Below are 27,951 nucleotides of genomic sequence, written 5' to 3'. Positions count from 1 at the left end.
CTCACTCACTTGGCAGTCAATGCTGGAGACACCCCGTTTTTTTTAACCATTTCCACCCAAGGGATAATATCGACTACTACGTCAATAAACCACCTGTAATGTAACAAAACAAAGAAGAAATTAAAAGGAAGAAAAAAAACAACAACAAACAATGCTTACAAAACAATCGCAAAAAAGCCAACATCGATGACGTATGTGAATTTAGCGACGTTTCTATTCACATTCGAGCCATGGGTATGCACACTTCAATGAGCGCGCACGGCTAATTAATTCCGAAACGTTGGCTTATGCCGTGATCTCTCACATCCCCCGAGCCCTTCGCCACTAAACCCGTACCTGGTGCAACAGCGTGGGTCGCTTCCTGCAAGCAATGACCGCACAAAGCACCATGCTGAGATGAATGGGAAGCGTGAAGCAAACGCAAGGGCTGGTGGCAGGCCCTGCATCACAGAGGAGATGCCCTCAATCCAGTTGTGTCTTGGATCCTCAGAATTATTACGGTTGGGTCTGGCTGGGAATTGTTTTGCTCTATTATGTGGGTCACCGAGTCCATGCTGCGTGTCCCACCTACACCGACCTGGCAAGGACAGCGATGAACTGGCGAGTGGCCCCTCTTGAATGGAGGTTAAAAAATGACCCTCATGAATGATGGAACTTTTCACGGTCGTCTTCCCATAGCTAAAAAGTACCTTACCTGGGGTAAACAATATCTATGTGGTTTTTTTTATTTATACCTTGGGATTTGCAACATAAATTGTGCTGTAAGTGAAAAACTAAAGAAGATGTGGGATTACGCTACCACAGAGACTGCAACAAAAATGTTGTATTTGTAGCCGAACTGTGCATTGAGGAAAATATTTTAAGTAGATGGTCAAGCAGACCAAACGCACGGATGATCGTTATGACTGGCAGGCAGACTGGCAGGCAGGCTTGTAGGCAGTCCCACAGAGACAGGCACGGAGGCAGGCAGGCAGATGAGTAAACAGGCATATGGGCAGCAGACAGACAGGCAGACAGACTGGAACACAGACAAATGAACAGACAAGTGTGTGTGTGCCGTGTGCAGAATGCTGACTGGGCACCGCGTGGCTCACCGGCAAGACGCCCATCAAAGTGAGGGTTGGTGGCCACGTTGAGGCCGGGGTGGGGCATGAGGAAGCATCCCATGTGCGTGAAGCAGCTGTGGATGTGCTTCCTCACGCTCTGCAGCTCCTCGTGCTGCTTCTCCGAGATCTGTCATCGATACCGAGGATGGCGGCAGCAGAGGGCGGGGCGAGAGATTTGTTTATCTTTCCTACACCTCCGATTAGCACAGTTGGCTACGTACAGCGCGAAAGAAGTTCAACATACGCACATACGTACTTTGTATTCCTGTCGTGTTTTTTTATTGTTTGTTGTTGTTGTAACTTTCTGACCCAATGCTACTAGACATTTGCGAAAAAAACTTGATAGCTCATCGGATTCCTCCTCCAGTCTAAATAACAATTCTGATTCTGAACGAGTCACCTTGAGACGCTTCTCCAGGAGCTTGGTGCCGCCCACGCTTCCGTACTCGAACTCGTAGGGGAAGCTCCAGTCTCGCACCAGCAGCACCAGTGACTGTGCAGCAACGCGCCAGGTTTTTCAAGTTCAAGAAAAACGCAAAGCAAAAAAACACAACCAGCTGTAATCTTGCAGATTCATGCCTACGCCGTTTGCACCAGAGGTTTGTCAATGTCAATTTGAAGCTTGTTATAAAGGGAAAAAAATACTTGAAAGTTACGTTAAAGCATCTTGTCAGAGCACTCAAGCGATGACGCGCCTATGACATCATCAGGGTCATTATCAGCCAGGATCTGGATGAATTACTCCCCAAGCCATCGCCACACCTCTTAAATATAATGCCAATGTGATGACATAACTAAGAATGCAGTGTAAGCACTCATAAAACATAACCATGAAACATTTTTTGGTAAAGTTCAAAGTAAAAAAAGTTCGCCCAGCCACAAGTCAAGATGTAATGTTTCATTAATTATATTATTCTCACAATACATGTATTCAATCCCATGAGAATCTATTATCGCCAATCCATTGGCAATAGTATACCATTGGTTTATGGAGACCCTGCAGCTACGGCAGACTGCATGTGCGCTACAAGCACTGGAAATGATGACAGGCAATCCCCGGGTTACGGAAGACCCGACTTACGGAAATCCGACTTCACGGAAATGCTCCCATAAATCATTTTTTAAAAATCAATATGCGGATATTTTTGCGTTAGTTCCGTAAGCGTAAATATTGCAGCGTGGTGATATTGTGGATGAATACCGCGGAGCGAGTCATAAAGGCAGGGGTGCAGAGGAAGCTGCATCCATGCCTTTATAATCTACGACTGCCCATGTTGACCCCGATGTAATGCCTGTCTCCTCTCCTTCCTCATCTAACAATTAAGCCCTTCGTCATTCACAACTATTTCTGGCAATAGGATTTTATCTTGATATTTTGGGGAAATTGTTCAGTTTCCAACAAATGGAAAATTTGTGTTTCGGATCCCTCTCGGGAACCTAACCCTTCCGTAACCTGGGAACAGCCTGTAATTGCTTTGCGAGTGGAATTATGACCTCAAATCCTGACAAACCACTGCATCGTGGAGGGGTTAAATCGTTGCCATTCAAATCATAAGCTTTTGAGCAACGTGTGATAGAATCCTTTTAGTTAACACATATGGCGATTCAAAACAACGCCGACATTGTGATGCCACTGCAACTTTTTTACAGCATCAGATTCATAAAATTACATGACTGCCTGCGCGTGTGCATACTTATACACAAAGGCATTTCTACACATATGTACATAACCATTCCATTTATTTCCTTTCTTGCAAATTAACATTTCCTGGGTCTCCCCTTGCAAGAGGTGTTTTATGTCAGCTGGCTTTCCATTAAAGTAATGAATTCCAAGACATAAGTCGTTAGTAGTGAAATGCAATTCACCTGAAAGGGCTTCAGAAAGATTTCCTCCATGGCAAGTTTTCCATATTCTGTGAAGAGCTAAAAAAAATAGATCAAACATTAAAGATGTAGTGAAAAAAAAACTGAATAATCACAGTCAGCCAGCAAGCAAAACATTTTCTTTTGCTGAAACGGAAATATGGTTATTGTTGGCAGCTCCAACAATAACCATTTCACTATATTTGGGCGATATAATCGCCTCTCACCCATTGTCCCTTTACAGCCCAGTGGCCAGAAGGCTTCACACAATCAGTTCAAGGAGCTGCTGTCTGGCAGCAGCTCCTTGAACTGATTGTGCCGTGCGTGTTAATTGTGTTCAGCGGTTCCAATGACATCAGTGTGTACCCACAATTATCCATCCCAATAGAGTAAGGGGTTATGCCAAATAGAAGTGTGACGCACTCTGGGAAAGTCCAATTGTGGTAAATATAAATGGAACAGCATACTTAAGTCTTTCACTAAATTTAGATAATGCTAGACCGTTATTTTAGTGTAACGATGAATGTAAAATTAACAATCATCTGCTAGCAATGAATACATTTCTATGAATTAAAGTTTGCTTGCAAGTGATTAGCAAGAACCACGAGTGGAGCAAAACCACCCTTTGTGGTTACGTTAAGATTATGTTGGTATGTGTGGTCGTGTCAACTAAAACTGGTTAGCACTTAGTATGAAGACAAACTTTTTTATTCCAGGCCATATGAATTCCTATTTTAGCAACCTGCAGGCCAAAAGTGTTTTAACACGACGTTTAGTGATCATTAAAAGAAAAAATCACTAAACATAGCACTATATGAAAATTTCATTAGTGAGATTATTTGTGCGATATTTTATCTGGGAGGAAACCTGTACTAATAAAAAATTGAAAAAGGGAAATTGTAATATCAGGTAATTTTCAGACACGTGGGTAATTATGAACAGACGTGCTACACATGGGCTCACAATATGAGCTAAACCCCATGAACCTTCGTAAGTCAGATTCAATCATTGAATGTGGCCCTCCTAATAATACATTGCCGTGACATTAGAACAGCATGGGCCAAGCAAATGGAAATCTGCAAAACCTTGTCCACCCAACGTCCAATTTCCCCCCTGACATTTGCATTGAATAAGGTGAATTATGTCACTTTAGATTGCTCTGTTGTGAGCAAAGGGAGTGAGAAATCAGCCGAGCGCTGGGAGCACACAAACAAATTATCAGAAACTACTTAATTTTTTTCCCGCGAATCTAAGCACAATAGCAACACAAACGATTCACAACCAACTTGCTTTGTTTTCTTCTTTCTTTGTGAACGCAGACTCACTTTTAAAGGTGCCTATAGCTCTGGCTTGAGCACAAACAAACTCAAGCCTCCCTTCACATCTCCAAGCTTGAACCTTGTAGAAATAAGTGAATTGTTGTCATTGTTTTTTTGTGGCCTCTGTGTACTGCGGTAAGTTGAGTTCCATTAAGTACTGCAATCAATCACAGGTGCAACGCATATAAACCACACTCCATTGATTTACCAACGCGCCACAGAGACTCGTTAGAGCAATGTGAATGAGCTCCACGGCGGGGAGAGCTCTCCGTTGCATAACACAGATGAAACTGGATAGAGGGGGAAGCATTGCGAATGTGTGTGTGGCAGACCTGGGGTCAATTATAATTCTATCAGTATTGTTAGCTACAATTATAATTACGCGACGATCGCAATTCATTACCTATGACCCAAATATAAATTGTAATTGGCCCCAGGTGTGACATGTGTTGTGTGCGCCAGCATAAGTTACCTGCAGGTGTTGCAAGTCATCCTCCTGGATGTTCTGGGACAGGTTATAGACCTGTAGACAAATAGACACATCGTCATTACCCTGACCGGTGGTGTCATGTTACTCTCCAACGTAAACTTACAGTTTACCAATAGCTACAGGGCGAAGCTTCCATCCAATGGGAACCCAATGCAGGCAGCACAAAGATCCGTAGAAATGTGGAAGAGATTTTAAAATGCATTTCTTTACCAAAGAATTGTTTTCACTGTTGCCATATCCTTACTGCAGGTGTTGCACCATCATCTACCCGTTGTGAATATGACAGTGTTTTTGTGCAAGTTAACAGTTATCCATGCTGAGACCATCAACACGAGCAGTATTTCAGCATCAACGGCAGTAAAAGGCTTGAACCCAGGTCATCGCAAAACGCTGGATCTACGCTCTTGCACGGCTATCAGTCCCCTTACCCACGCAGCCACCTTGACTTCATAATCACCAGTCATGCATGCTCACCATTTACGGTTTAAGGAGGTGCAACAGCACTCGGACACATTTTCAAAATCGACAACAAATAAAAAAAGCCTTGTAAGCTCAAATTGTAGACGTTTTCCACCATTACCGCCACGCTTGGTAAAATAACCTAAAGGACTCCGGCTGTGCTGACATCAGTACGGTGAGAAACCCGCTGCAGGGAGGCGGTGTTACAACAGCTACCCGTGGGATTCTGCAGTCTCTTTGCTGCGATGATTAGCGTCACTGAAAGCTCCAGCAACACGAATAAAGGGCAAACATCGGAATAACACGGAGGGAAGTACAGCCTTTTATATCTAATCTGCCTATTAAAAGTTACTTTTAATCGGTCCTACGTATGAGAACGCACGGCGAAACAAAGAAAAACAACAAAGGCTGATATGCAAAAGCATTTTAAAGGCAGGGCATGTTTCGATTGTGCATCCCTGCGAAGACTGTGCTCAACAAAGTTTCAATCACAGCAGCAAATGCCCCGTATACTTAAGGTCAGACGGTGGAAGCCCGAGTCAAGAAGAGGTCGTGTCCACGTGCTCTACTCACTCGTGTTCAACACAAGCACGGCTTGTGTTGCGTGCATGTCAGGGCAAAACTGAGAGGGCATGTATGTTTTGGTGTCTATATACTTCCCGTTACAGCAACGGAGCACGTGCATATTTCTCATATACGCCCTGGAGGGCATTCATTGAGTAGTAACTGACAGCAAATGCCTGAAAACAGAACGCCCATGACTCCAGGCTCAAGCAGCACTGATTGTTGCTGAAGAACTTCTGCAAAGCGATGCTCCATCGCAAATCAAACGTTCCAAATAAATAGAATAGACTCTCAATTATCCACGTGCGGTTTATCCGATTAACAGATTTACTGCACACCTAAAATTTTGGCATAAATTAATAACTCATGGATTTTCCCTTAAACCCACATTAATAATCAAAAAACAGTTATACACTGTCATTCTTGGAAATGTTTATTACAAGTCACGTGCTTAAACCGAACAAATATGTTGCTCAGGTTAATCTGAAATCCACATAATCGCCACTACAGTACAGTAGTTGCATATCTTTACAACAGTGGGTGGAGTTTGATTGATGTTGATTGGCGTGGCTCTGCTATCATCCACTTAGTAGGCCGAGACTTCTGCGTAGGAGCAAGACAATGAGCACTCGCATCGATCAGTCGATTCTTTACTAAAAAATGTTGTTTTGTTAATTAACAAACTACATTGTCTTAACTTAAACTTAATGTATACCTATATGTGTTTTGTGGCAAAGAGATCCATGGAAAATTGATATTTTTTTATTAACCCGGGATTTTCAATTATCCACGGTCGTCATCCTCGTCATGAGTACGGATAATCGAGAATCTACTGCAAGTTCATCATGTACGATCGAAGTTTGTGGGTGACGAAGGAGATGACGGTGAAGATGCTTCATAATTTATTTTGTGGCCAGTAGCATGGGTGCCAATTTTGACGTTCAAAAAAACAAAACGATTTGATTTTACAATTGTAAAAAAAAAACGGGCATATATTGAGCAGGGAAAAAAGAATATAAACAAAAGATTTGGCATTAACATTAAACCCTGAAATCGTAGGGCCATAATCAAGGTTGAGAATATGTTTAATGCTATTTTGTTAAACTCACAGCCAGTTTTTAGTCCCATCATGCTCTGAAAGAAGAATTATAATTAGAAGCATGGAAGCATCAGAAAAAAACCGGAACACTCGGCACCCACAAATCACCAATGTGGGTCGACCAGACGCCACCGGTGGGCTGCTGAGTGGATGAACAAGGGGGCCGTGCGAGTGCGTGTCGGCGTGCGTGTCGGCGTGCCTGTAGGCGTGCGCTACCTGCACGGAGCTCGTCATGGTGCTGAGGGCGAAGACGGTGGCAGAGTCGCGGATGGTCGACTGGCTGTCGAATGTTCCCTGAGTGTCCATCAGTAGCACGGCCACCTGCAACGGCACAGCCAGGCGGGCGGGGGCAGGCAACCGAAGGCAATGATGGTGAATGCAGCGATGATAAACCGACACTACAGTCGCGCACAATGACAAGATGAATGCCAAAAACCCAAGGCAGCAAAACCAATAATAATAATATAACGATCGTACCAACAACTATTTATAAACAATATCAATGGAATTATGAAGCTGAATGAAAACAACGATAAAAGACACGGCGACCTTAGTAATGGTGATAATGACCCTGTGGGTAGGTGCAGAGACGTAAGTTTGTGGCGACACTAAACACGAGGTCACCGCACAGCCTGACAATCACGAGATAAGCACTGCACAGGATAGCTATCAAACCCACTGTCCATGCCTGCAGAAATTGTTCACCCATTATAACTTATGCTGATAATCATCCTTACAATTATCTCATTCATTATCTGAAACTGCCGTTCATTCTTTACGAGGCTCTAAGTAAAGAGGCCATTAGATTTATTGACGAGTAAGACTTGCCCTTTGTAGAAGGCGAGCGAAGTTCCTGAAACTGTGGGCAATAATCTGCTAGCCACGTGTGAACCGGCTGAGTGCTCACGCACGCTGACCACTATGCTACTTGGCCACGCAAGCACGCTGTGTACTCCAAACGGGTTTTCAAGAGACAATGACACGGGATAATAACATGTTTACACGCAAAATGGGAAATGATCGCTTGCATTAATAACATGCGTGGGAGCCTCACTGATCCTAATGTTTAACAGCTGCACAGGCATCAAGCCTTTCTTGGGAAACTGTAACATTGACAACTGATACCAGGATTAAGAACGTACATTTTTGCCCCGTTTGGCTTAGCAGGTGCACGGTGACCTATTTTCCAGACCCCCGTGTACATGCACAGTCCCACTCAAAGCAGGCTGTCAACAGTTCATACAAACGTTAAATCAACGCTCCAAGCACTCAACGATTTCAAAATACAATCCAATCATTGGCAACACCTCATTTCACCTCAATTTGGTCTTGTAAAAGAACCTTAGGCATTTGACTCTTAGAAAAAAATTAACCCCTTAAAATGCATCGCATTTGACACGGTACACCTGTCCCAACGTTGACCTTTTAATAATCACGAAGCAAAAGCTTAATGTGAAAACAGTTACATTACATGTAACGTAGCACAGTCTCTCCTCGTCTGTAGACTTTTTATTCATTGTGGCATTCAATCAAAAATTCACACACACGCCTGAGTTCAGGCCTACAATCTTACAAGACAGTACCCTGTGCGGCCTACTACATCGGTCGTGGATATCCTATGCCTCCCCATAAGATCAAGAGAACACAACAGTTTGCGGCCACGGATTGCTGACGAGCTTTACTGAAGTTGAAACCGATCCCACAGTGGGCACGCTTCAATACTGGCTGATACTGCCGGAAGAGGGAGTCCCACGGGTCCATGACGTGCGTTCGTGCCGGACGCACCTGGCTGCCGTCGGGCTTGTCGACGAGGAACACCTCGTTCCACACCTGGATGCCCGTCGTCTCGCGCTCGGAGCCCCCGCGCCAGCTGAACCCCGTGAGGGGCTCCGCCTCCCCGCCCAGCCAGCTCCCGCCCATGCTCTGCACGATGCCCGTCCAAGGTTAACCACAGCACAAATTAAAGGGAAGACGCAACCCATAAAACAAACAGCTCCTACCTTGTCGATGCACGCACCTGTGCCGTGACCCGAGCCGTCACACACACGAGGTTGATTCTTTGTGACGGTGAAAAAATGTTTTAAGTTACCATCAAGCACACCGCCATGCGGCGCTGGCGCTATAACGACATTGCCGCTATATTAAAATACACCGCCGTTGTACGAGAGTGACATCACGGTGAAGTCACTGGGGTGGCACAATGGAACGCTTGACCACGGGCCTCGACTGCAGCTTTAACGAAACGTTCGCTTTGACCTACCGATCCACACAAAATTGCCGACAACACAAAATGCGCAGATGCCGTTCCATATAGATGGATCTTGCTGCGGGTAAATCTCGTGGGGGACCGGGGGGCGGGGAGAGGCTGGAAACGCACCTGTCTGTACATGTAGCGCAGCAAGAAGTCGAGCAGGAAGGACTTGCCCTTTCGGAAGGCGCCGGCCACCGACACGACCACCACCTCTTTGTTGCGCACCTCAGGCCGCAGCAGGATGCGCTCGAGCGCCGCCTCGTCCAACTCGAAGGTGTGGTCGCCCTGCGCCACCACGACTTGCACGGGCCGCGCCTCCTGCACCACCTCCATGTCCGAGCCATCCGGCGTGCTGGGGCTCGACGCATCGTCTGCCAACGGGACGGAGAGCGGCAAGTGCGCGCGTGCATCAGGCAAAGGGTGGACGCGCGGACGTTTGTGGATTGACAAATGAGCAGATGGTCAGAGGTGTGCAGAGGCAGATCAGCAAAACAGGTGCTTGGACAGATGACCGGCATGTCTGTCTCCACCTCCCCAATGCTCACTAATTATACGCCGCCACTTCTCTCACGTAACATGTCCGTGCTGCGTCTGCATCTCTCGCACCGCACCCGTCTCCACCTCGCACGCCAAAACATCTCAGGCCTCTTGATCCGCACGTTCCCACGCTGTGCCTTTCTAAATTTCTCTCCATATAGATAGGCACTCAAGAATGATGTGGACACTATCACGCATCGTTGGTGAGCATCGGGGCCATGTGGAGATGCATGAACAAACAAAAGCAGACAGAAAGAACGTGGAGATATATGGAGTGAAAATAGCTGAACGTTACATGGTATGGAGATGTTTGGAGTGAGAGAAGCAGAGAGAGACCATGCATGGGAGACAAATGAAGCAAGCGAAGCGGAGACACTGTATCGAGTTATATGGAGAGAAAAGCAAACACGTGCACGAGTGAGATATGGAGTGAGAAGCTTTGAAGTGAGACGCGGTATCGGAGAGGCCATGTCCTTGAAGGGCAAACAGCAGAGTAGGAGAAACAAACAGCATTAAACACATACTGCTTATGGCAGGATCTGTGTTCCCTAGCCTGAAGATTTCCAGAATCTAATGGATTCGGTTTCCTGCAGAACGTACGATTGAGGCTTCACGGCTTCATGACAACGACACTACTTGGTTGCCACAGGTAGAACAGGTAGATAATATGCCTTCAGACTTTACTCACAAAGCAAGTTTATGTTTAAAGGCAGATCGTATTTTGTTTTGAAATCCAAGCCAGCTCACAGCGAGCACGGTTACTTTCCGAGAGGAATGCGCTCAAAATAAAAAACCAAGAGCCGTGGAGCACAACACTCGAGATTAACGAGCCATCAGCTGACCAAACCCCGTAGCTATCGTGGCAGCACACGCAAGCGCGCCACTCTGCGCCCTGCGTCAACACGAACAGCAGCAGCGTCCTGCCTGTATGTGGCATTTCTAGTTACTGTACATCAGCTGCAACACGCAAGTGTTCATTCATTATACGTGTCACGACCACTGGAATGCAGCAAAGTGTACTACAAAACCAAATTAACCAACACACAAAAAATGTCCAAGAACAACATTTCAACCTCTGAAACCATTCTAAGAGCTTCACATTTTCACAACAATTGCACTTGAAGCAACCACCCCATGCTGTGCAGGATGACTACATCAGCCTAACACGCCACTGGGATAAAGATCATACTTAGGCTTGCATCCACGAGTGATCATGTGGTGTGCAACCGAAAAACGTCACGCATTTGACCACAACCGGCCAGTCACTGCTCCCTTAAAGGCCCTTATGCCTTCAAGGGCCCCAGTTTCTTCACAGGGTCCCAGTGCCAACAATAAAATCTACAACGTGCCTCAGCAGCACTGCCAACAGGGACCCTCATTCTGACAACACTAGCAAGAGGACCTAAGTGTCCTCAACAATAGCCAAGGTCATGAACATGCATTGATCATTCAAACGAAGGTGTTACGCTCAGATGGCCATATGATGAAAAATAAAAGCACCATACACAAAGGTGCTGAGCCACATTCACATCTTAATGAAATCACTGGAAGATATCTTCATAGCAATTTTCCTCGTTGCTGGTGATAGGAGACGGAACATTTAAGCTTCACCACAATGACAAGAATCATCGCCAGACATATTAAGCTGAACAACTGTGTCATTGCCTTTTTAGGGTCATGCTAAGGCACAGTATTTATTGAATGTGCCTCATATTACCTCCCTATCGTGATGAATATCTGGAAGCGGAACCTTGTATGTTTACACCTAAATGTGTTTTGAACAAGCCTCTATTCTCAGAGCAAGATATATTGGTGCTAAATATTTTCACTCAACTCAATGGGGATACATTTATCTTCCATGCACAACAGGAGAAGTTCAAGGGCAGTTACACACAATGGCGGAGCCAGGATTTTCAGGTAGGGGGGGCAACCCCTCCAGCAATGAAAAATGATAGGAGTTGTTAGTAAGTAAGGACTTGTCCCTTGCTTTTTATTCGACGCGTGTGCGGCAATGGCGCAGTCATCGATCGAGGGTCGAATTCGAACCGCGTTGTGTGATCGGCATTGCGCTCGCTTAAGGTATGCCTTCAGGGAAGTCGTGTACTGTATACGCAACTGCGCACAATTCTGTAAGTCACTTATAACTGCTTTGCCGTTACTTATTGCCAATTATGGACTCAGACTATTGTCTTATCATCTCATAGAATCCCTGGCACATAATATGCTACACAGTGGCAGTGGAGGTCGCAAAATTACGATTTATTACTAATAAACCTCAATGATCCGATCAAAATTAGGGATTTCGATCGGATCATTGGGGGGGCACGTGCCACCCCACCCCCCACTGGCTCCGCCAGTGGTTACACAAATTAGACAACTCCAGTCAAAATGTCAAAATAAACCCAACAATGCATTTGGGTATCTACAGTTTTGAGAAAAAAATATTTATGAAGTTAATGGGTTTAACACGTACACAAAAATAAATGCACCTTCACCATCCCAACGTGAAGTCAGTCTCATTTCGTCGACACTGGTATTTTATGAACATATCTCCCTTATCAATACAGATGGGGAAAATATTTAGATATGAATTACAGTCATAATTGACTGACCTACTATGCCTATGTAAAAAGCCACTTCATCATGATTACTAATGATTACCCGCGCAGTTAAAATGTCCGAAAAATAAGTCTGACAACGCCGCACTGCCCGCAAGACGTGGAGCTGCTGTCACCAACCAGCAGCTGAAGCCACATGATTGTGAATGACAGGTGGCGGTAATGGGACCAAACCAAGAGTAAAAATTTGCTTAATTGCTTTAGATTTTCTTTATATGCTGTGCCACTGTTGACATGTCCTTTGCAGTCACTAGAGGCGCTACCATCCGTCACTGCAATAAGGTATTGATTCTTGAATCAAATCGTGATCCTGAATCATGGTGATTAATTAAATGGCAAGGGCAGCAATCATCACCAGCTGCAGGATAGGAGCAAAGAGTTCTAGTTAATGGGGGACAAGAGAATAAAAATGCTCAATTGTAGCAATAGTTTAATTTCTTAAAGATATCTGGGACATTATTACAAATGTTTCTTCAACACAATAGTTGGGGAAAAAAATTATACAAATCATTTAAATTGTATTTGATGCATGTTATCATAAGTGTAATAAACATTTATTTAAATCAATGAACTATTACACCCTTAGGTAAATGCAAAGCAGCCAATGACTTCCGTCAGTTACGCACGCCGTCCTTGGAGAGCAGGTGATGTTCACGCCAAACAGCTCTCACCTGGCGCTAAATAAATTAGTCGACTGTAGCACAGGTGAACAATACTTGACCCGCCACCACGCTGCATACCTTGCGGAGCCTGTGGCCTTGCAGCAGAAACTCTTGCCAAATTAAAGCGCAACGGGAAGTGATTGTTGAGGATGCATTTTACATTCTGGACTGAATAACTGGTTTAGAGACAAATTATTTTGGACCAGTCATGATTCCAAATCAGTTGAAAATCGCATACCTTTGCCTCCAGATTGCAAGAGGGGTTTAGGCCAGGTTCCCAGAGTTGCAGAACAATTGGTGCATTGAGCCAATAGGATGTCAGTTATGCAGAAATTGCACAATGTAATTCGATGACTGTGTTTTATTTCAAAACTGATTCTTAAAGATGTATTTAAGATCCATTAAACACAAAACATTCGCAAAATTCCACTTATGGTCCAAATGTGCCGAGCTTCATGAAATCACAAGGTGAAAAAGACTACAAATACGATTTTCACAAACCACTGTAGCAGGCACACACACACACACGCACAAACAAGCCCCGGTTACTTTGCCGTTTAGTGATAAGGAGTATCCTCTCACGCCACTGCCCCAATTCAAGAGACCTATTCAATCCTGGTTGCGTTTCAAATGGCCACGTGCACTCGCACATCACCCCTCACGTGCCCGAATGTCATTCTCGCCTCCAATCATAAAAAGCTCGGAGTCCAGATCTGACCATCACATGGCTCCCCAACAAACAAGCATATGATTCACTTGCTATTGTCAGCTAAAGCTTAAAACTAACATCAAGCATAAATGAGATTCTGATCAACCTCGGATGTAAATTAGTACGTATACCCGTAACAGCTCTTTGCTAAATCTACTGCTGGATGAGGGCCTCCCCCATGCCATGTGAGTTGTGGGCACGATTTGACCATGCTGGTCAGTGCCCAATGGTACAGGTGAGGAGCATATCGACGTGGTAGGTGCAAAGGACAGTAATTCATGTTTCTGCACTGCAATATGCTGCCCATAACTTAGCATGTTAAAATATACAGAAATACACAAATATTTTAAAAGCTTTAAAAATAAACCTCTTCATGTGACAGCACAAAGATATACATCGTCAAGTTTAGGTTTTATTTAGATATTCATGACATCTGTCATATTTTTTGAGCCAGCGATGTAAAACAATTGGGGGAAGAAACGGGGGCCAATTTGTCACCAGGCCAAGCGCCGCAGCACCGTAATCACCAGCAGCACAGTGAATGGGGGGATGATGCATGGCATGGCACATCCAAAAGTGTAGAGGCAAGATGTATCTGTGCTCAGTCACCTATTCCTCGATCGTCACCCCAGAGACACAAAGGGGATAGTCAAACATAACATTTGAAACATCAACGTTTTATTCGGTAATGGTGACTGCTGCACTACCTATGTTGTGAGATCAAATATGGATGTTTCTAACACCAGTGTTTTTAACTTTTAATTTTCTCCGGTCATTAGTGGAAGGCGGCTTACAAATAAATTATTATATTGATCTTCTGCTGTCCTCGCTGATTTTGTCAGAGTATAGCCAGTTAGTTTGCGTAAATAACCAAAGTAGTTCACTCTGATATTCAACACCTACTTACAATGTATTTATTTCCATAGATACACTGGGAAGCATTAATATTTTTATTTTCACTACAGCTCAGCAAAATACTTCCCCAACTCCACATTTATAAAATAGGGAAATGCTTTACATGCGATGCAATTGCAGTAGCTAGAGCCGAAAGAGCAACCCGAAACGTCTCTCCTATAAGCAGTGATATGTTTTTCACTTGAATGTGCACCCCGCACTCTCCTAAAGACTAACTTCTTGTTGGAATAATGAATTCTGCCAGACTACGGTGCATGGGTAGTTAAGCCATGAGGAAGTTTTTGGAGAGAATTGTTTTAACAAGCATGGACACGTGGTTCTTGCCAGTATTGTGCAGCTACGCAAATGTGTTCTTCGTTTTTGTTCATTAAAGAGCATTATTTGACGGTATGTGGTTAACTCCTCTGCAGCTCCGATAGGATAACAAATAAAATATGCGCTTGTGAACGTTTATGCTTAAAGGGAAAAAAAACAAATATAACACGTGATAAAGGGTGATTATGATGGTAATGATGATAATACGTGTTTATTTACATGCACAATTTGGCTGGGTAGTCGCTGTGCTCAGAAAGCATGAATGGCAATTGAGATTAAATTCTGTATGGCAGTAAATATCGCCGATAATCCATACTGGGCTGATAACACAAGTAACACTTTGTGGGAAGTTAAAAGTAGTCTAGAATGGAGAGACTTTACCCCACTAGGGCATTGCATTAATTCCACTACTGGCTCAGGACCACGGACAGAGATGAGCACCCACCCACTGCACATTTTAGCAGAGGCCACTTTCTTTCTGACTTCATTTGTTTTGGAAACAAGAAAATGATTTGTTTTGGAAACAAGTCAAGCACTGCCCCACACGTAAAATCTTGACTTAAAGCTTTCGTGACTGCAGGAATTCATATTATTGGGTCTTTAGGTAAAGTCACGTAGATAGGTTGAAAAAAAATAATCAAAAATCACAGAAAACTACGACGTTTCGATCGCAAGCGGTCTTCTTCAGGAAAAGGGGGGTTAGCATCAAGGGAAACTGTTTATAAGTAGTTTTCTTGGTATTTTTTATTATTATTTTCTTTGAACCTATCTACTTGACTTTACCGAAAAACCCAAGAATATGCCCCACACTTGTTTGCGCTGGGAGACGCTTCTTTTTACATAAGAATAGAGACTGATGACAACCGACATAACTTATACATTTAAATAGGAAATGACAAGTTTACCCTGTACACAGTATATACCACGCTCCACTGGAATAGACTGTTACTAAATATGTGTTGCAGCAACGGTTGACCAGTCAAAATCTTGCAATAGAATTCTGTAATTTTAACCAGAGATAACGTCTTTAGGAATGACATATTCAAAGTATGCACAGCTTAAAACATCTTATATTTCTTTATTGTGATGGGACTGAATTGTGAATTTCTTAGCACAGAAAGATGAGCTTCGAACTAAGCTTAAAGAATCAGAGTGAATGTTTATTCGTCTGTTTACTGCAGCTTGTGGGTTCGGTCGAAGAAGAAGGGAGCTGTCCATATTGCACATTAAAGAGCCACTCACCAACAAGCACTGACTACACTTCTTAAGGCAGACAGACTAAAGGATATACGACTCACCTCGACTGATATGGCATCATAACATAAACAAGCAACGATCTCGTTGAGCAGCCATAACTTCAACAGTTAAGCACTGCTGTTTTTACACCATAACATGATCACATGAAGTGTTTGCTCCCTTTGAAGGCCACAGTCTACTCTTCCACATTGGCCAAAAAAGGAAATATAGGTCCCCTCCTTGAAGACAGACATTTAACTTATGGCTGTTTTCACTGCTGAGCAAAGTTCTCATGTTCGATGGTGACAGTCCATCACAGTGGGAAATTTGCAAGCTCAGATCCCAGGCAGGGGTCAATATAAAATAAAATAAAATAGATCACGACGTTTCGGGCACAACACAAGCGTCCGTCATCAGGTGGGAGTGCATGACGGACGCTTGTGTTGCGCCCGAAACGTCGTGATCTATTTTATTTTATACCTACGTGACTTTACCGAAAGAACCACAGAGTATGGATTCCTGCAGTCACGAAAGCTTCAAATCAATAATATATTCCGTCCTTTGTCAATCCACTTGAATAATGCCATTTTAATTATCCGGACGCATATTAAGCATATTTGAGCAGCTAACAGAAAATTAGCAGCTGTATTTAATAAGCCAATGAGGGATAATACTACACTACCACAAGATCTGCAGGACATGGCAGACATTGGCTACATTTATCCATCAATTTAAAATTATTCATACAGCAATATTTCCATTTCTTTCTCACCATTATTTTCAATAATAATATACTGGCATCATGTTAAGTGGTGAATGCATCTGCATTCAGAGCTCTCTGATGGTCCAGAGTACCACCTGACAGTGGATAACGACCACGGAAGACGACGTCACAGAACTGCTTCATTAGTCGCTCCAATAGCCTCTTATACACGCTAGGCGGTGTACCTAGTTACATGCTCTGCCAAGACATTCACTGCACAATAATTTACTCAAATGTGTAATCCTCAACGTGGGAATATATAGAGCCTTAAGTGACAAACAAAATGCAATGATAGGGCTTTGGTGACTGGACATTGACAATAAACATATGCAACTTAATACTGTACTTCCAATTGGCAGTTTTGACCAATTGAGTTAAACCACTTTGGCAATCCACTGCTGGATGAAGGCCTCTGCACCCCATGTGGGGGGGAGGGTGTTCATCTCTCTAGGGCAGACGTCACACGATGGTAAAACTTCATGTAAATCACCAAGCGGGTGAGGGAACTGAACTGTTGACCGCTTGGCAATTGACTCACTACTGAGTCAATTGTGGTCTCATGTTTATCTCATTTCATAAATCTAAAACATGCCACACCTAACACTCAACTAGGGTGAACGGAGAAACATAACACTAACATTCTGAGTGCTATTGAAATTCAATTCGGAAATTAATGTTACGTCACAAACATTAGCTTAGACAAGTGAAAAAAATCACCGCGTATGAAAATCATTGTTCAAGACATCTCAAATGTCATCAAAGAACAGACGCCCCCCGTTGTTGTGTACTGGCAGCTACCCAGTAAGAGGAAACATTGCACCATTGTAAGTTCATTCATTTACTAAAATCAGGCTGGAGCACTGTAGAAACATCTTTGGTGTATGCGGTTTCACTGAACACTCCTCATTATAAAATTAAAACCAGTCCCGGCATGTCTAATTGTATCTCCATATACCCCTCGGACGAAAAGTATTTTACAAAGAGATCCACGTAACGTACAGTAACCACGCCAAGGACTCATTTCTCCAATTACACCATTACGCCCGGAAATGATTGTTGTGATGTTGTTGTTGTTGTTCACTGCATCAGAAGCAATTAATCTATTAAAGTGGTACCTACAATGTACGTAACCAGTTACCGTACAAATTACATTTAAACTCGATCAGCAGTGCTGCCGGCAAACGCGGACCGTGTAAAAGAAGGCCGAAGCGCAGGATTTTAAGTGGCCATGTCCAGAGGTGATGATGATTGTCCCCCTTCCTTCTCGTTTGCCCGCAAGCCACAGCATTCTAAGCAGCAGCAACACGACGGGACACACACACATGGGCAGCCAACTCGCCTCTGCTATTGCAGCAGCTTGCTTCGTTTATCAAAAGAATGTTGTTACCAACGGAGTCCGCCAAGCGCGGGCAATCGGCGATTGCCTTACAAGTCACAACGTCGCTCGCTCGTGCCGGCCGCATACCACGCACGCCACTATATAAGGCCAGTCTTTGAATTATTATGTGATTTTTTTTATTAAAGCTGCCCCCCCCTCTCTCTCTCTCCCATGTTAGGTATTAAACAAGCCACGTTGCATCTTGAAATGCTCCTCTTTTACCTAATATGAGTGGTAGATGCGTGGGGCATTGACCTCGACGACGTAATCCCGAAGACGTGGATCTACAGGATGGGTGGTGGTGGTGGTGGCGGCGTTAAAAGGCAAAGCTCCCGTAGAGTACGGACTCTCTGCATGTGCTTATTGAAGCATTGGGTTAATTCCGTTCCTCTGCCAGGTGCAGGACGCCGCAGGTATATACACGCGGGATAATTCATTAAAGCACAGTACATCTAACAGCACTTTATGACTGGTGCTAAGCATGTTAGTACACTCACTGCATGTCACTTGACCATGGTTAAATCATCTACATTTTTCACTAAACAATACGGCTTTGACAACCGACATTCCACAAAGTACAGTAAGCATTATGTACATGCAAAAAGAGATCAGAGTGTGGTTTTCGCCAAGCAACAATGGTCCTACTGTCGGTACACTTGCCTTGACTGTCAATCTCTCAAATATACCCTTAGCCATGTAGACAATTTTTAGCGCGGGGCTCATTATAGAAGAGAGACTTGCTCTCTGAACGTGTATACATGAATAGGAGCATTCTGTAATTAATGAGGCTGAAATCAGGGAGACAATACACGTCTGCGTGTGTGTCAATGGCGATCAGGCAAATGAGAACCGAATCGACCGGAGTTTACAGTTACTGTACAACAATAAACACCGTGCAGTGCCCGAGTCTGGGGACCTCCACCCCAGGGCCCCCCACCTCCACCCCAGGGTCCCCCACCTCCACCCCAGGGTCCCCCACCTCCACCCCAGGGTCCCCCACCTCCACCCCAGGGTCACCCACCTCCACCCCAGGGGCCCCCACCTCCACCCCAGGGTCCCCCACCTCCACCCCAGGGCCCCCTACCTCCACCTCAGGGCCCCCCACCTCCACCCCAGGGCCCCCCACCTCCACCCCAGGGCCCCCCACCTCCACCCCAGGGCCCCCCACCTCCACCCCAGGGCTCCCCACCTCCACCCCAGGGCCCCCCACCTCCACCCCAGCGCGCCCCCCACCTCCACCCCAGGGCCCCCCACCTCCACTCCAGCGCGCCCCCCACCTCCACCCCAGGGTCCCCCACCTCCACCCCAGGGCCCCCCACCTCCACCCCAGGGCCCCCCACCTCCACCCCAGGGCCCCCCACCTCCACCCCAGGGCCCCCCACCTCCACCCCAGGGCCCCCCACCTCCACCCCAGGGCCCCCCACCTCCACCCCAGGGTCCCCCACCTCCACCCCAGGGTCACCCACCTCCACCCCAGGGGCCCCCACCTCCACCCCAGGGTCCCCCACCTCCACCCCAGGGCCCCCTACCTCCACCTCAGGGCCCCCCACCTCCACCCCAGGGCCCCCCACCTCCACCCCAGGGCCCCCCACCTCCACCCCAGGGCTCCCCACCTCCACCCCAGGGCCCCCCACCTCCACCCCAGCGCGCCCCCCACCTCCACCCCAGGGCCCCCCACCTCCACTCCAGCGCGCCCCCCACCTCCACCCCAGGGTCCCCCACCTCCACCCCAGGGTCCCCCACCTCCACCCCAGGGTCACCCCACCTCCACCCCAGGGTCCCCCACCTCCACCCCAGGGTCACCCCACCTCCACCCCAGGGTCACACCACCTCCACCCCAGGGTCCCCCACCTCCACCCCAGGGTCCCCAACCTCCACCCCAGGGCCCCCCACCTCCACCCCAAGGCCCCCCACCTCCACCCCAGGATCACACCACCTCCACCCCAGGGTACCCCACCTCCACCCCAGGGCCCCCCCCACCTCCACCCCAGGGCCCCCCCCACCTCCACCCCAGGGCCCCCCACCTCCACCCCAGGGTCCCAGCCCTCACGTCCAACCCAGGATCCCCACCTCCACCTCAGGGCCTTACCTCAACCCCAGGGCCTCTACATCCATCCCAGGGCCTCCACCTCAGGATGCCCAGCTCCACCCCAGGGCCTCGACCTCCACCCTAGGGCCTCCACCTCCACCCCAGCGCGCCCAGCTCCACCCTAGGCCCCCCACCACCTCCACGAAAGACCGAGGGCCGGCACCGCACGCTCCCCCCCCTCGCCCCCGCAGCGCGGGCCGACAAGCCCAGCAGCAACACCCAAATCCGTCCGCGAGCGCCCGAGCGAGGGGAGGGCGGCGGTGCGAGGGAGCGAGCGCGGGCGGCTCCGCGCGCGTCCTTACCCGAGCTCTCGGACGCGTGTTTACGGTGCCTCACGCTCGGCGCCTCCGCCATCGCGCCGCTGTTCCTCCTCCTGCTGCTGCTCGTCCGACAGTGCGCGTGACGCCACCGCGTCGTGCGCGATGACGCCAACGCGTCGTGCGCGATGACGTCGCGCGGCCCGACGCGATTGCGTCATCTCGCGCGAGCGTGGCCGCGGGTCCGGCACGTTGGGTGACGTCACCGCGCGCCGTTGCTTTTTGGCGGGAGTTTTGGAAAATAACAAATTGCGGGAGGCGTTCGGCTTCGTGCTCCTGTTACGTCCGTACGGTCACACTTGACGTGGTCACACTTGACGTGGTTTTACGAACACCACAAGACCCATTAAACAATGACTGACGAAACTTTAGTCGCGCTTTAGCAATAACCATGCCTACATCTATAGCTTTTTGGTCAGATTGCCAAGGAAATGTAGATTTACACAACGCTGCTCTAAACACTTCTACACTGGTTCGTCTGAATTAAAGGAATTACCGTTTGACTCTGAATCATCAACGTGCCTTAGTTTGACTCATTATCAATCAATTAAGGTGCCTTTGAATATATATAATAAGATTACTTAAGGTACCTAAGGCAAACAGTACCTGAGTTTGCCTGACCACAGGGCATTTAACTAAATCCTAAGACAACTAAAGATCCTTCATCATAACCCTAAGGAAACATCAAAAAGGTGCCTTTGAATATTAAACCATAATAATCGTAACGGTACATTAATGCTGGCCATGTCATGTGTGCAATTACATGATTTTGTGTGAAAATGCGTAAATATTTAATAGGGCGATGCATTCTGAATACTGTAACTTCAAATGAAAGTTAAAACCCAAAATAACTTAGCCAACTACAACTTAGCAAATTACCTACGTGACTTTACCGAAAAAACCTAAGAGTATGAATCTTTGCAGTCACGAAAGCTTCAAATCTAGAATTACTGTGGATGAATTTGACAAAATGTCACGCCTCAGTGCAAACTGGAAACATTTGGAAGCAGCTGACATCATCATAATGTCAAACCCAGATCAGAAGGAACACAACTCAGATTAGCTTGTGAGAATGTAAATACTTTACTTACCAGCGTGAGATAAATCTATCTATATAGAGATAGATCTATCTCTATATAGATAGATATATCTCTATATAGAGTTAGATCTATCTATATATATATCTCTATATAGAGTTAGATCTATGGTTCCTCACCTCTCAGGACCCCGTGGGCCACTGCCACCCGTCAACATTTGCCCACCACCTTGCCATCCCGTACTTGACCATGTACAATTGTCTTTCTATTGTTCGATTACATTTCTTGGGGTCACCATTGTCTGTTGTGTAACCAATTCGCCATCGACAATGTGCATGCACATATTGGGTGTTTTCCTGTGGCCAAAACAAACAGCGCAGTAAAACTAAATGTTGGTTTCATACCACTGTCACCACACCCAAGACAAAAATGGCTTAAGAATTCATGTCAAGTGAATTCATCTCTGCTACAATATATGATAAGTGCAAAATTCGCGTGCAGCTCATTGTAATGTGATTCTGCAATGCTGGGATGGGCTTGTAAATGCTTCTAATAGGCAATGACTTCTGTTGTTTTTCAGCAGATGTATCACTTATACAGCAATGTGTTAATTAATTATGCCAATCAGCTACAGTCATTTCATCTGCATCTTGTAAATTACAATGATTCTTAAATATGAACCCGAAAGTCAAATTGTACAAAAAGCAAGCCACACCAACATAGCAATTTAAGGTGTATGGGTTGGTGTGTGTACAGGAGTGCACATCAAGAATGTAACTCGCTGAGTGATATGTAGTTTATTTTGAGTTGAGCCCTGAAGCATGAAGCTATCATGCAAGCCCTGTGAAAGTAAATTGTGCTTACTGAGTAATAGTACAGGATGTACTTTCCATCCTCTGATGAAAGAGAACCAGTATTATGCTGCAGTTTGCATGTCAATGCCATAACAGAGTAAACACCTTCCATTTAACAAACACACAAGCACAATTCTGAAGCTCATTTAAGATAATTATTTGTAATGTTTTAAGTACTGTAATTATAGTACAGTAGTTGGCACGTATTGTGACCGATACATCTCATACACATGGACAATCGTGTTCTGGGGCTAATAGCGGCACAGTGATTAGTGCACTGCTACATTAACCCGTTTATCTGGGCTTGATTCCCATCCATGGCTAACATAGCATCAGTGGTAAGTGATAATTGTAATAATGTTTTAGTTTTATAAAGCGTCATTAATGCATATTAAAAGTGGTAGAAATTGTAACAGTTTTTTCACAAGCATGCACGGGAAAGGCGTCAACATTTCCCAAGCTCTGTGGTCCTATATTGTCATGTCTGATCATGTCCTGGGCAGCCCTTTTACGAACCCGCACTGTCTAACGTGAAATATGGTCAACCTCCAATACTTAAAACAACATGAGGAGGCCTTCATCCATAATTGGTTTGACAAAAGGCTGCATGTTATTTATGTTTAATCATGCCTCAGTGACAGAAGTAAATTAGAATGATGCTCTAGAAGGGTGAGAGGCTAAATATTGTTATATTGGCACAAATATAGTTAAGCTTAATTATATAGGGAGGCTTTCTTTCACGACCAATATTATGATTCATAATTGGTTTATTTTGGATTAGGTCATCGTGTAAAAATGTGCGTCGTAAACCATCTTCCACTCGACACAGCCAATTCATAAAATTGCCACGTGAATAAAAAATGCCACATTTGTCACTGCTTCAGCGGACCGGTGCCGTGAGCCTCAACAGACGACTCACATTTTTACGCGATGACTTAACCCAAAATAAACCAATTATGAATCATATTGGAGCCTTAGAACTTTTAAAAAATCTGATACCCAAAATATTCAAATGTGGGCCCCCAAAAATTGCAGTGCTGCCCAGAAGTTGATCAGCTTCAATCAACCTCGAGTAACGTTGTACGTACAATCTTACCATTTCAAAAGAAGAATATGTGTCGAATGAATGCAAATTAAAAAGGCATATGGAACTCATGAATACACCACTTCACATATATTGGAGTAATGTCGCATACAGTGGTGATGGTGAGGACACACACACTTCTCAAGTTAAAATAAGGGTCCTATGAGAGTGCCCAGCAGGGGGCATTATATTGCCAATTGACAGCGAAACCAGTGCAAAGCTAATGAGAATTAACAACGATTAATGCTCGTTGGCGGACTCAAGAAATCCGATGTCTCAAGACTTTTTCATGAAAATCATGCATTGGGATGTTTGGCCAGTTCCACGTACGTGTGTTTTGTCATCTGGGAGAACGCAGGGAAACCCCAGGCATCTAAGTGGGTAAAGCTTAAAGATCTGCACAGAAAAACTGTATCTGAGAAGGCAATGGTGGTCTGCCATACATATCCCGACAATCTTGGAGCCCAAGCCAACCTGGTATTCCCAGGTAGTCTCTCATCCAAGTATGAACCAAACTCAACTCTTTCTTCTGAGTTCTAATGATGTCAGCCACTTTCACGGTGATTTGGTTACAGACGAGTGATACCACTGATGTATTCTCATTGCGCAATCATCTCATCAGCTCATTCGAAGGCGGTGTCCTCTTGCCCCGGGGAGCTCACGACGTCATCTCGTGTATCTCATTCCATGGACCTATTTCCAGGATTTTGTCATCTCGGAGATGAATGATGTCTCCTGGGTTCGAGGCGACGTCTTCACGCGTGGGGGGTGAAGTCGTCTCACACCAAGGTGACGATGCGGGGTGGAGAGGGGCGACTGAGGCTGGGCCCAGCCGTCGGCTTGCTTTCCAAGCGTTTGCGTCGACGCTCGGCTGCAACGAGAAACAAGCGACTCCTTGACACAACGACACTCATTCTTTCCACTTTGAATGGGGCGGCAATCGTGTTATTATGCCAGGGCTAAGAGCTAATTCAGTTAACTCTGACACATTCCAGTCCCACTGCTCATTGTATTCACAAGACGGCTCACCCGAGTTCGAAACTAAGAAGCCAATTGTCAAAGTCATGAGCTGCTTTGAGAGACGAGGCCACAACCTCTGCCGTGCGACTCAGGCTCCAGTCACCTGCCAGGACCACCATGGCCACCCCCCAGGTGACACTCCAGAGCCAGCCCACAAGCAGGAAGGTGACGGTCAGCAGCTGCGAGACGCCCACCCACAGATTGAGGCAGGCGAGGGACGCGGCGTCGCTGCCACCGCCGCAGAGGCTGATGGCTGAGAGCACGGTGCCTGCACCACCCAGCACGACACGGGGACATTGTGGTTAGACAAGCGTGCGTTGTGTAAGTCACCTTGTTTTGTACACTGCGGGTTTACCCCTGACAGTATCAGTGAAACGCCGACGTCATTCATTTACTGACGATGCAAAATGTGTACGTGTACTGAACACTAGTGATTTAATAATACATCAATTAATATTGATTCTAGTGCTGGTATAAAATCACGTGTAGGAATCTATTATTTACAATGTGTACAAATTACATCGAGGCTTACTGGAGGAGATAAAGCTGCACGAATGAGAAAACATTGGAAAAAATACAAACAAAACGAAAAGCCATTGATCCTTGAATCGAATTACGACTGATTCATGACAATTAATCAAATTGTTGCAATGCCTATTTAATATATTTTACGGAAACATCCAATTACCTGCTTTTTAAGACAATATATTAATTCGTACGCATTTTCAATTGCATCGGTTTCATCAGCAAAATGTTACAACTCTCAAGGAGCCATGGGGCACCGCAGTGGCGAGATGTCAACTCCTTCGCCTGGTATGCAGGAGGTCGTGGGTTCCATATCGCCTGGCGCCTGAATATTTGGAGTTTAAATGTTCTCCCCGTGGTCGTGCGGATCTTTATCTGGGTGCTCCAGTTTTTCCCTCCATATTTAGAAACATGCGTTTCCAGTATTTGGCTGCTATACATTTTCACATGATAAGCCACTTTATTGGGCGAATAATAATTTGTGGCCAGATCGCTTTTGAAAAAAAGAGCAATATAGCTCAGTGGGCCTTACCTGGTAAAATAAAAAAAAATTCTTCAAACGACCCAACAGATTAAAATCGGAGGGTGCGATATCTGCAATGTAACAGCAGTCTTACTGAACTGAGCGAAATCATCTGGTATTCTCTGGATCCTGCGTGGCCTGGTTGTGGTGAGATATTCGCAAGGAACACGAGGGCTTCAGCCATCTTATAAATGTTCACGACATCACCGTGAATATGTGAAGCAGTTCAATGTAAATTTAGCGAGTAAAAAAAACATTGGAGAAATTACTTTTTGAGGATTCCTTCTGCCATTCAGGTTCCTAAAAAACATTGAACATGGACCACTCTCTGGCAATGGGAATCGTATTACCACGAAATTGACGACTGTGTCGTCCATGTCATCTCTAAACTTTACCACCTCGCTAAAAGAACAATATACAGGGAGTCCAACATTGCACAGGGCTAAACCCATGTTCATGTTTACATCTAGCTTAATTCACTGAAATGTGAATAGACAACTGACAAATTCCTGCATGACTTCAAGTTGTATAAAAGTCTGCAGGTGTAATACAGCCGTGCCGTCACGTCCCACGCCCTGTGCACGCCGTGTACGCGAAGTTGACGGAGATGCAAATACCCGATCCTGGGAGGATAATGTTCAGCAGCAGGCACAGAATCGCGAGCGGCACGCTCATGGCAGGGATGGCTGCCTTCATTCCACCAGCACCGCCACCGCCGCCGCCGATGAGAAGGACTCCGGGTTGTGGGTTACCAGCTGGCGTGGCGGTCGCAGGGTCCTGTGCGGCAGCAGCGGTGGGACCCCGACCCACCGGGCCGGACGCCGGTCGCTCAGCCAGCAGCACCAAAGCGGGTGGCAGCAGCAGCAACAGCGAGGTGGTGCGGTGCGGTGGAGCACCGTGAGCCGGAGCCTGGCCAGGGGGTCTCAGCGATGCGGGCGACAGCAGCACGGTGGGCTGCGGCTGAACGTCAACCCTCCTGGGTCCATCTTGTGAGCCAGGTACTCTCTCCAAGCCAACATCCATTCTCGAGCACCACGAGGTCTACACTTTATAGATCCGAAGGAGTGCCGTCCACGGGCATCGGTGAAGGCCACAAAGTACAACACTGTTCATTAATACAGGTTGAGTGAGATTTGTTATACTGTATGAAATGTTTAAGGAGCAGCCTTGCCCTGGAAAAATGTAAGGTGGGTTTAAACATTGAAGGGAATGTAATCTGTCAAAGTACAGGCGCGCTCAATTAAGCACTACCCCCCACCCCACGCACGGAGTTCCACATTGGTGGTCTTCACAAACACGTGGCTGGAAAAATGGGAGGGTAGGAGAATGGAAGCGGGGCCCGAGTTAAAACCAACAGAGCACAGCGCTTTTTGTGGCAGTGTGCAGCTTTGTGAGACGCTCAAGCGAGATGGAATGAAGACCTGGTTTCCAAGCGACGCCGGCTGGAGGTCAGCAAAGGGGAGTCACTTTCCACCAGAGGATTCGATTGACTTTCACGTTTATCAGTTTGTTAAACCGCTCCAGATGCAACGGAGGTGCTCTGTCATTGCTGACATGTACTTAAATATTGGGAGATTTTAAGTAGAGTTGAGGATCTCAGCCTGGTCACAAATGACTGCTCAAACATTAAGTTGGGTTTGCATTCAATTATATTTCAGCTTTGAGATCAACGCTTCAGGAGGGAAATATGTATCCGTAGCAAAGCAGGTGGCAAAATACTGCCACCTGGTGTGTAGGTCACTTAAATTTCAAAATGTGCCGCTGTCCTGCCATGAACCTCTTGCAGTGCAATGTCGTTTTGCGAGTTCTGAATTCGATTGGCTCATGACCCGACACGGATAACATAATCAGAATGAAATTGAGAATGTAACCAAATCTAAATCTTGCCCCAAACCCATTTTAAAGCAGGTTTTGACATTCCCCAGGATATCACCATATCCCGCAATCCATCTAGCGAACGCACGAGCGATCCTCGGATCTTTGGTCATTTACGGAGGCCTTCTCCTTTGGCCATTTCAAACATAGGCCATTGTGGTGTCCTATGCCCACTTCCTTAATGTATTCAAGCTCATGTTCAATCTATTTCAGTTCGATTTTAAACATGCATCTCTCTCCATGCTTTTTTTTCCAAACACCGTTCTATTTTCTCTTGGGGTTTATGTTTTCAAGTGTACTACCTGCTAAAGACATGTACTGTACAAAATGGCAACCCATGTTT

The 27,951-nt window shown here is 45.9% G+C and overlaps 2 protein-coding genes across 3 annotated transcripts in view; both read right to left on the bottom strand.

The window, feature by feature from the left end:
* LOC144720116 (atlastin-1-like) overlaps positions 1-20,809 on the bottom strand; it is a 41,323-nt gene extending 20,514 nt beyond the window's left edge. The window contains exons 1-8 of one of the 2 annotated variants that reach the window (XM_078596609.1): positions 20,676-20,809; positions 9,278-9,522; positions 8,686-8,823; positions 7,117-7,221; positions 4,761-4,811; positions 2,973-3,029; positions 1,507-1,599; positions 1,095-1,233 (exon numbers count right to left, since the gene is read on the bottom strand). In XM_078596609.1, the coding sequence (XP_078452735.1) occupies positions 1,095-1,233; positions 1,507-1,599; positions 2,973-3,029; positions 4,761-4,811; positions 7,117-7,221; positions 8,686-8,823; positions 9,278-9,522; positions 20,676-20,727 (880 nt within the window). In that variant the 5' untranslated portion in view covers positions 20,728-20,809. The remainder of the gene's footprint in view (positions 1-1,094; positions 1,234-1,506; positions 1,600-2,972; positions 3,030-4,760; positions 4,812-7,116; positions 7,222-8,685; positions 8,824-9,277; positions 9,523-20,675) is intronic. The other variant, XM_078596608.1, reaches the window with a different exon arrangement.
* Positions 20,810-21,924: 1,115 nt separating this feature from the next.
* LOC144720114 (uncharacterized) lies at positions 21,925-27,901 on the bottom strand. The gene is made up of 3 exons (XM_078596606.1): positions 26,351-27,901; positions 24,789-24,953; positions 21,925-24,536 (listed from the first exon to the last, which is right to left on the bottom strand). Exons 1-3 carry the CDS (start codon positions 26,754-26,756, stop codon positions 24,445-24,447), a joined length of 663 nt encoding a protein of 220 aa, XP_078452732.1. The 5' UTR covers positions 26,757-27,901; the 3' UTR covers positions 21,925-24,444.
* Between the last annotated feature and the right edge of the window lie 50 nt (positions 27,902-27,951).

Source organism: Lampetra planeri, chromosome 7, assembly GCF_965212315.1.
Source record: "Lampetra planeri chromosome 7, kcLamPlan1.2.h2, whole genome shotgun sequence".
Taxonomy (NCBI): domain Eukaryota; kingdom Metazoa; phylum Chordata; class Hyperoartia; order Petromyzontiformes; family Petromyzontidae; genus Lampetra; species Lampetra planeri.
This window is presented reverse-complemented; position numbering and strand designations above follow the sequence as displayed.

Bases quoted from the DNA above. Each gene is read 5' to 3' on its own strand.
- LOC144720114 (XM_078596606.1), bottom strand. From the start codon at position 26,756: ATGGATGTTGGCTTGGAGAGAGTACCTGGCTCACAAGATGGACCCAGG. The intron at 24,954-26,350 runs GTATTTGCATCT...TGGGTGGTGCAG, and splicing joins CATTATCCTCCCAGGATCGG to GCACCGTGCTCTCAGCCATC. The intron at 24,537-24,788 runs GTGACTGGAGCC...TTCTCGTTGCAG, and splicing joins GGCCATGGTGGTCCTGGCAG to CCGAGCGTCGACGCAAACGC.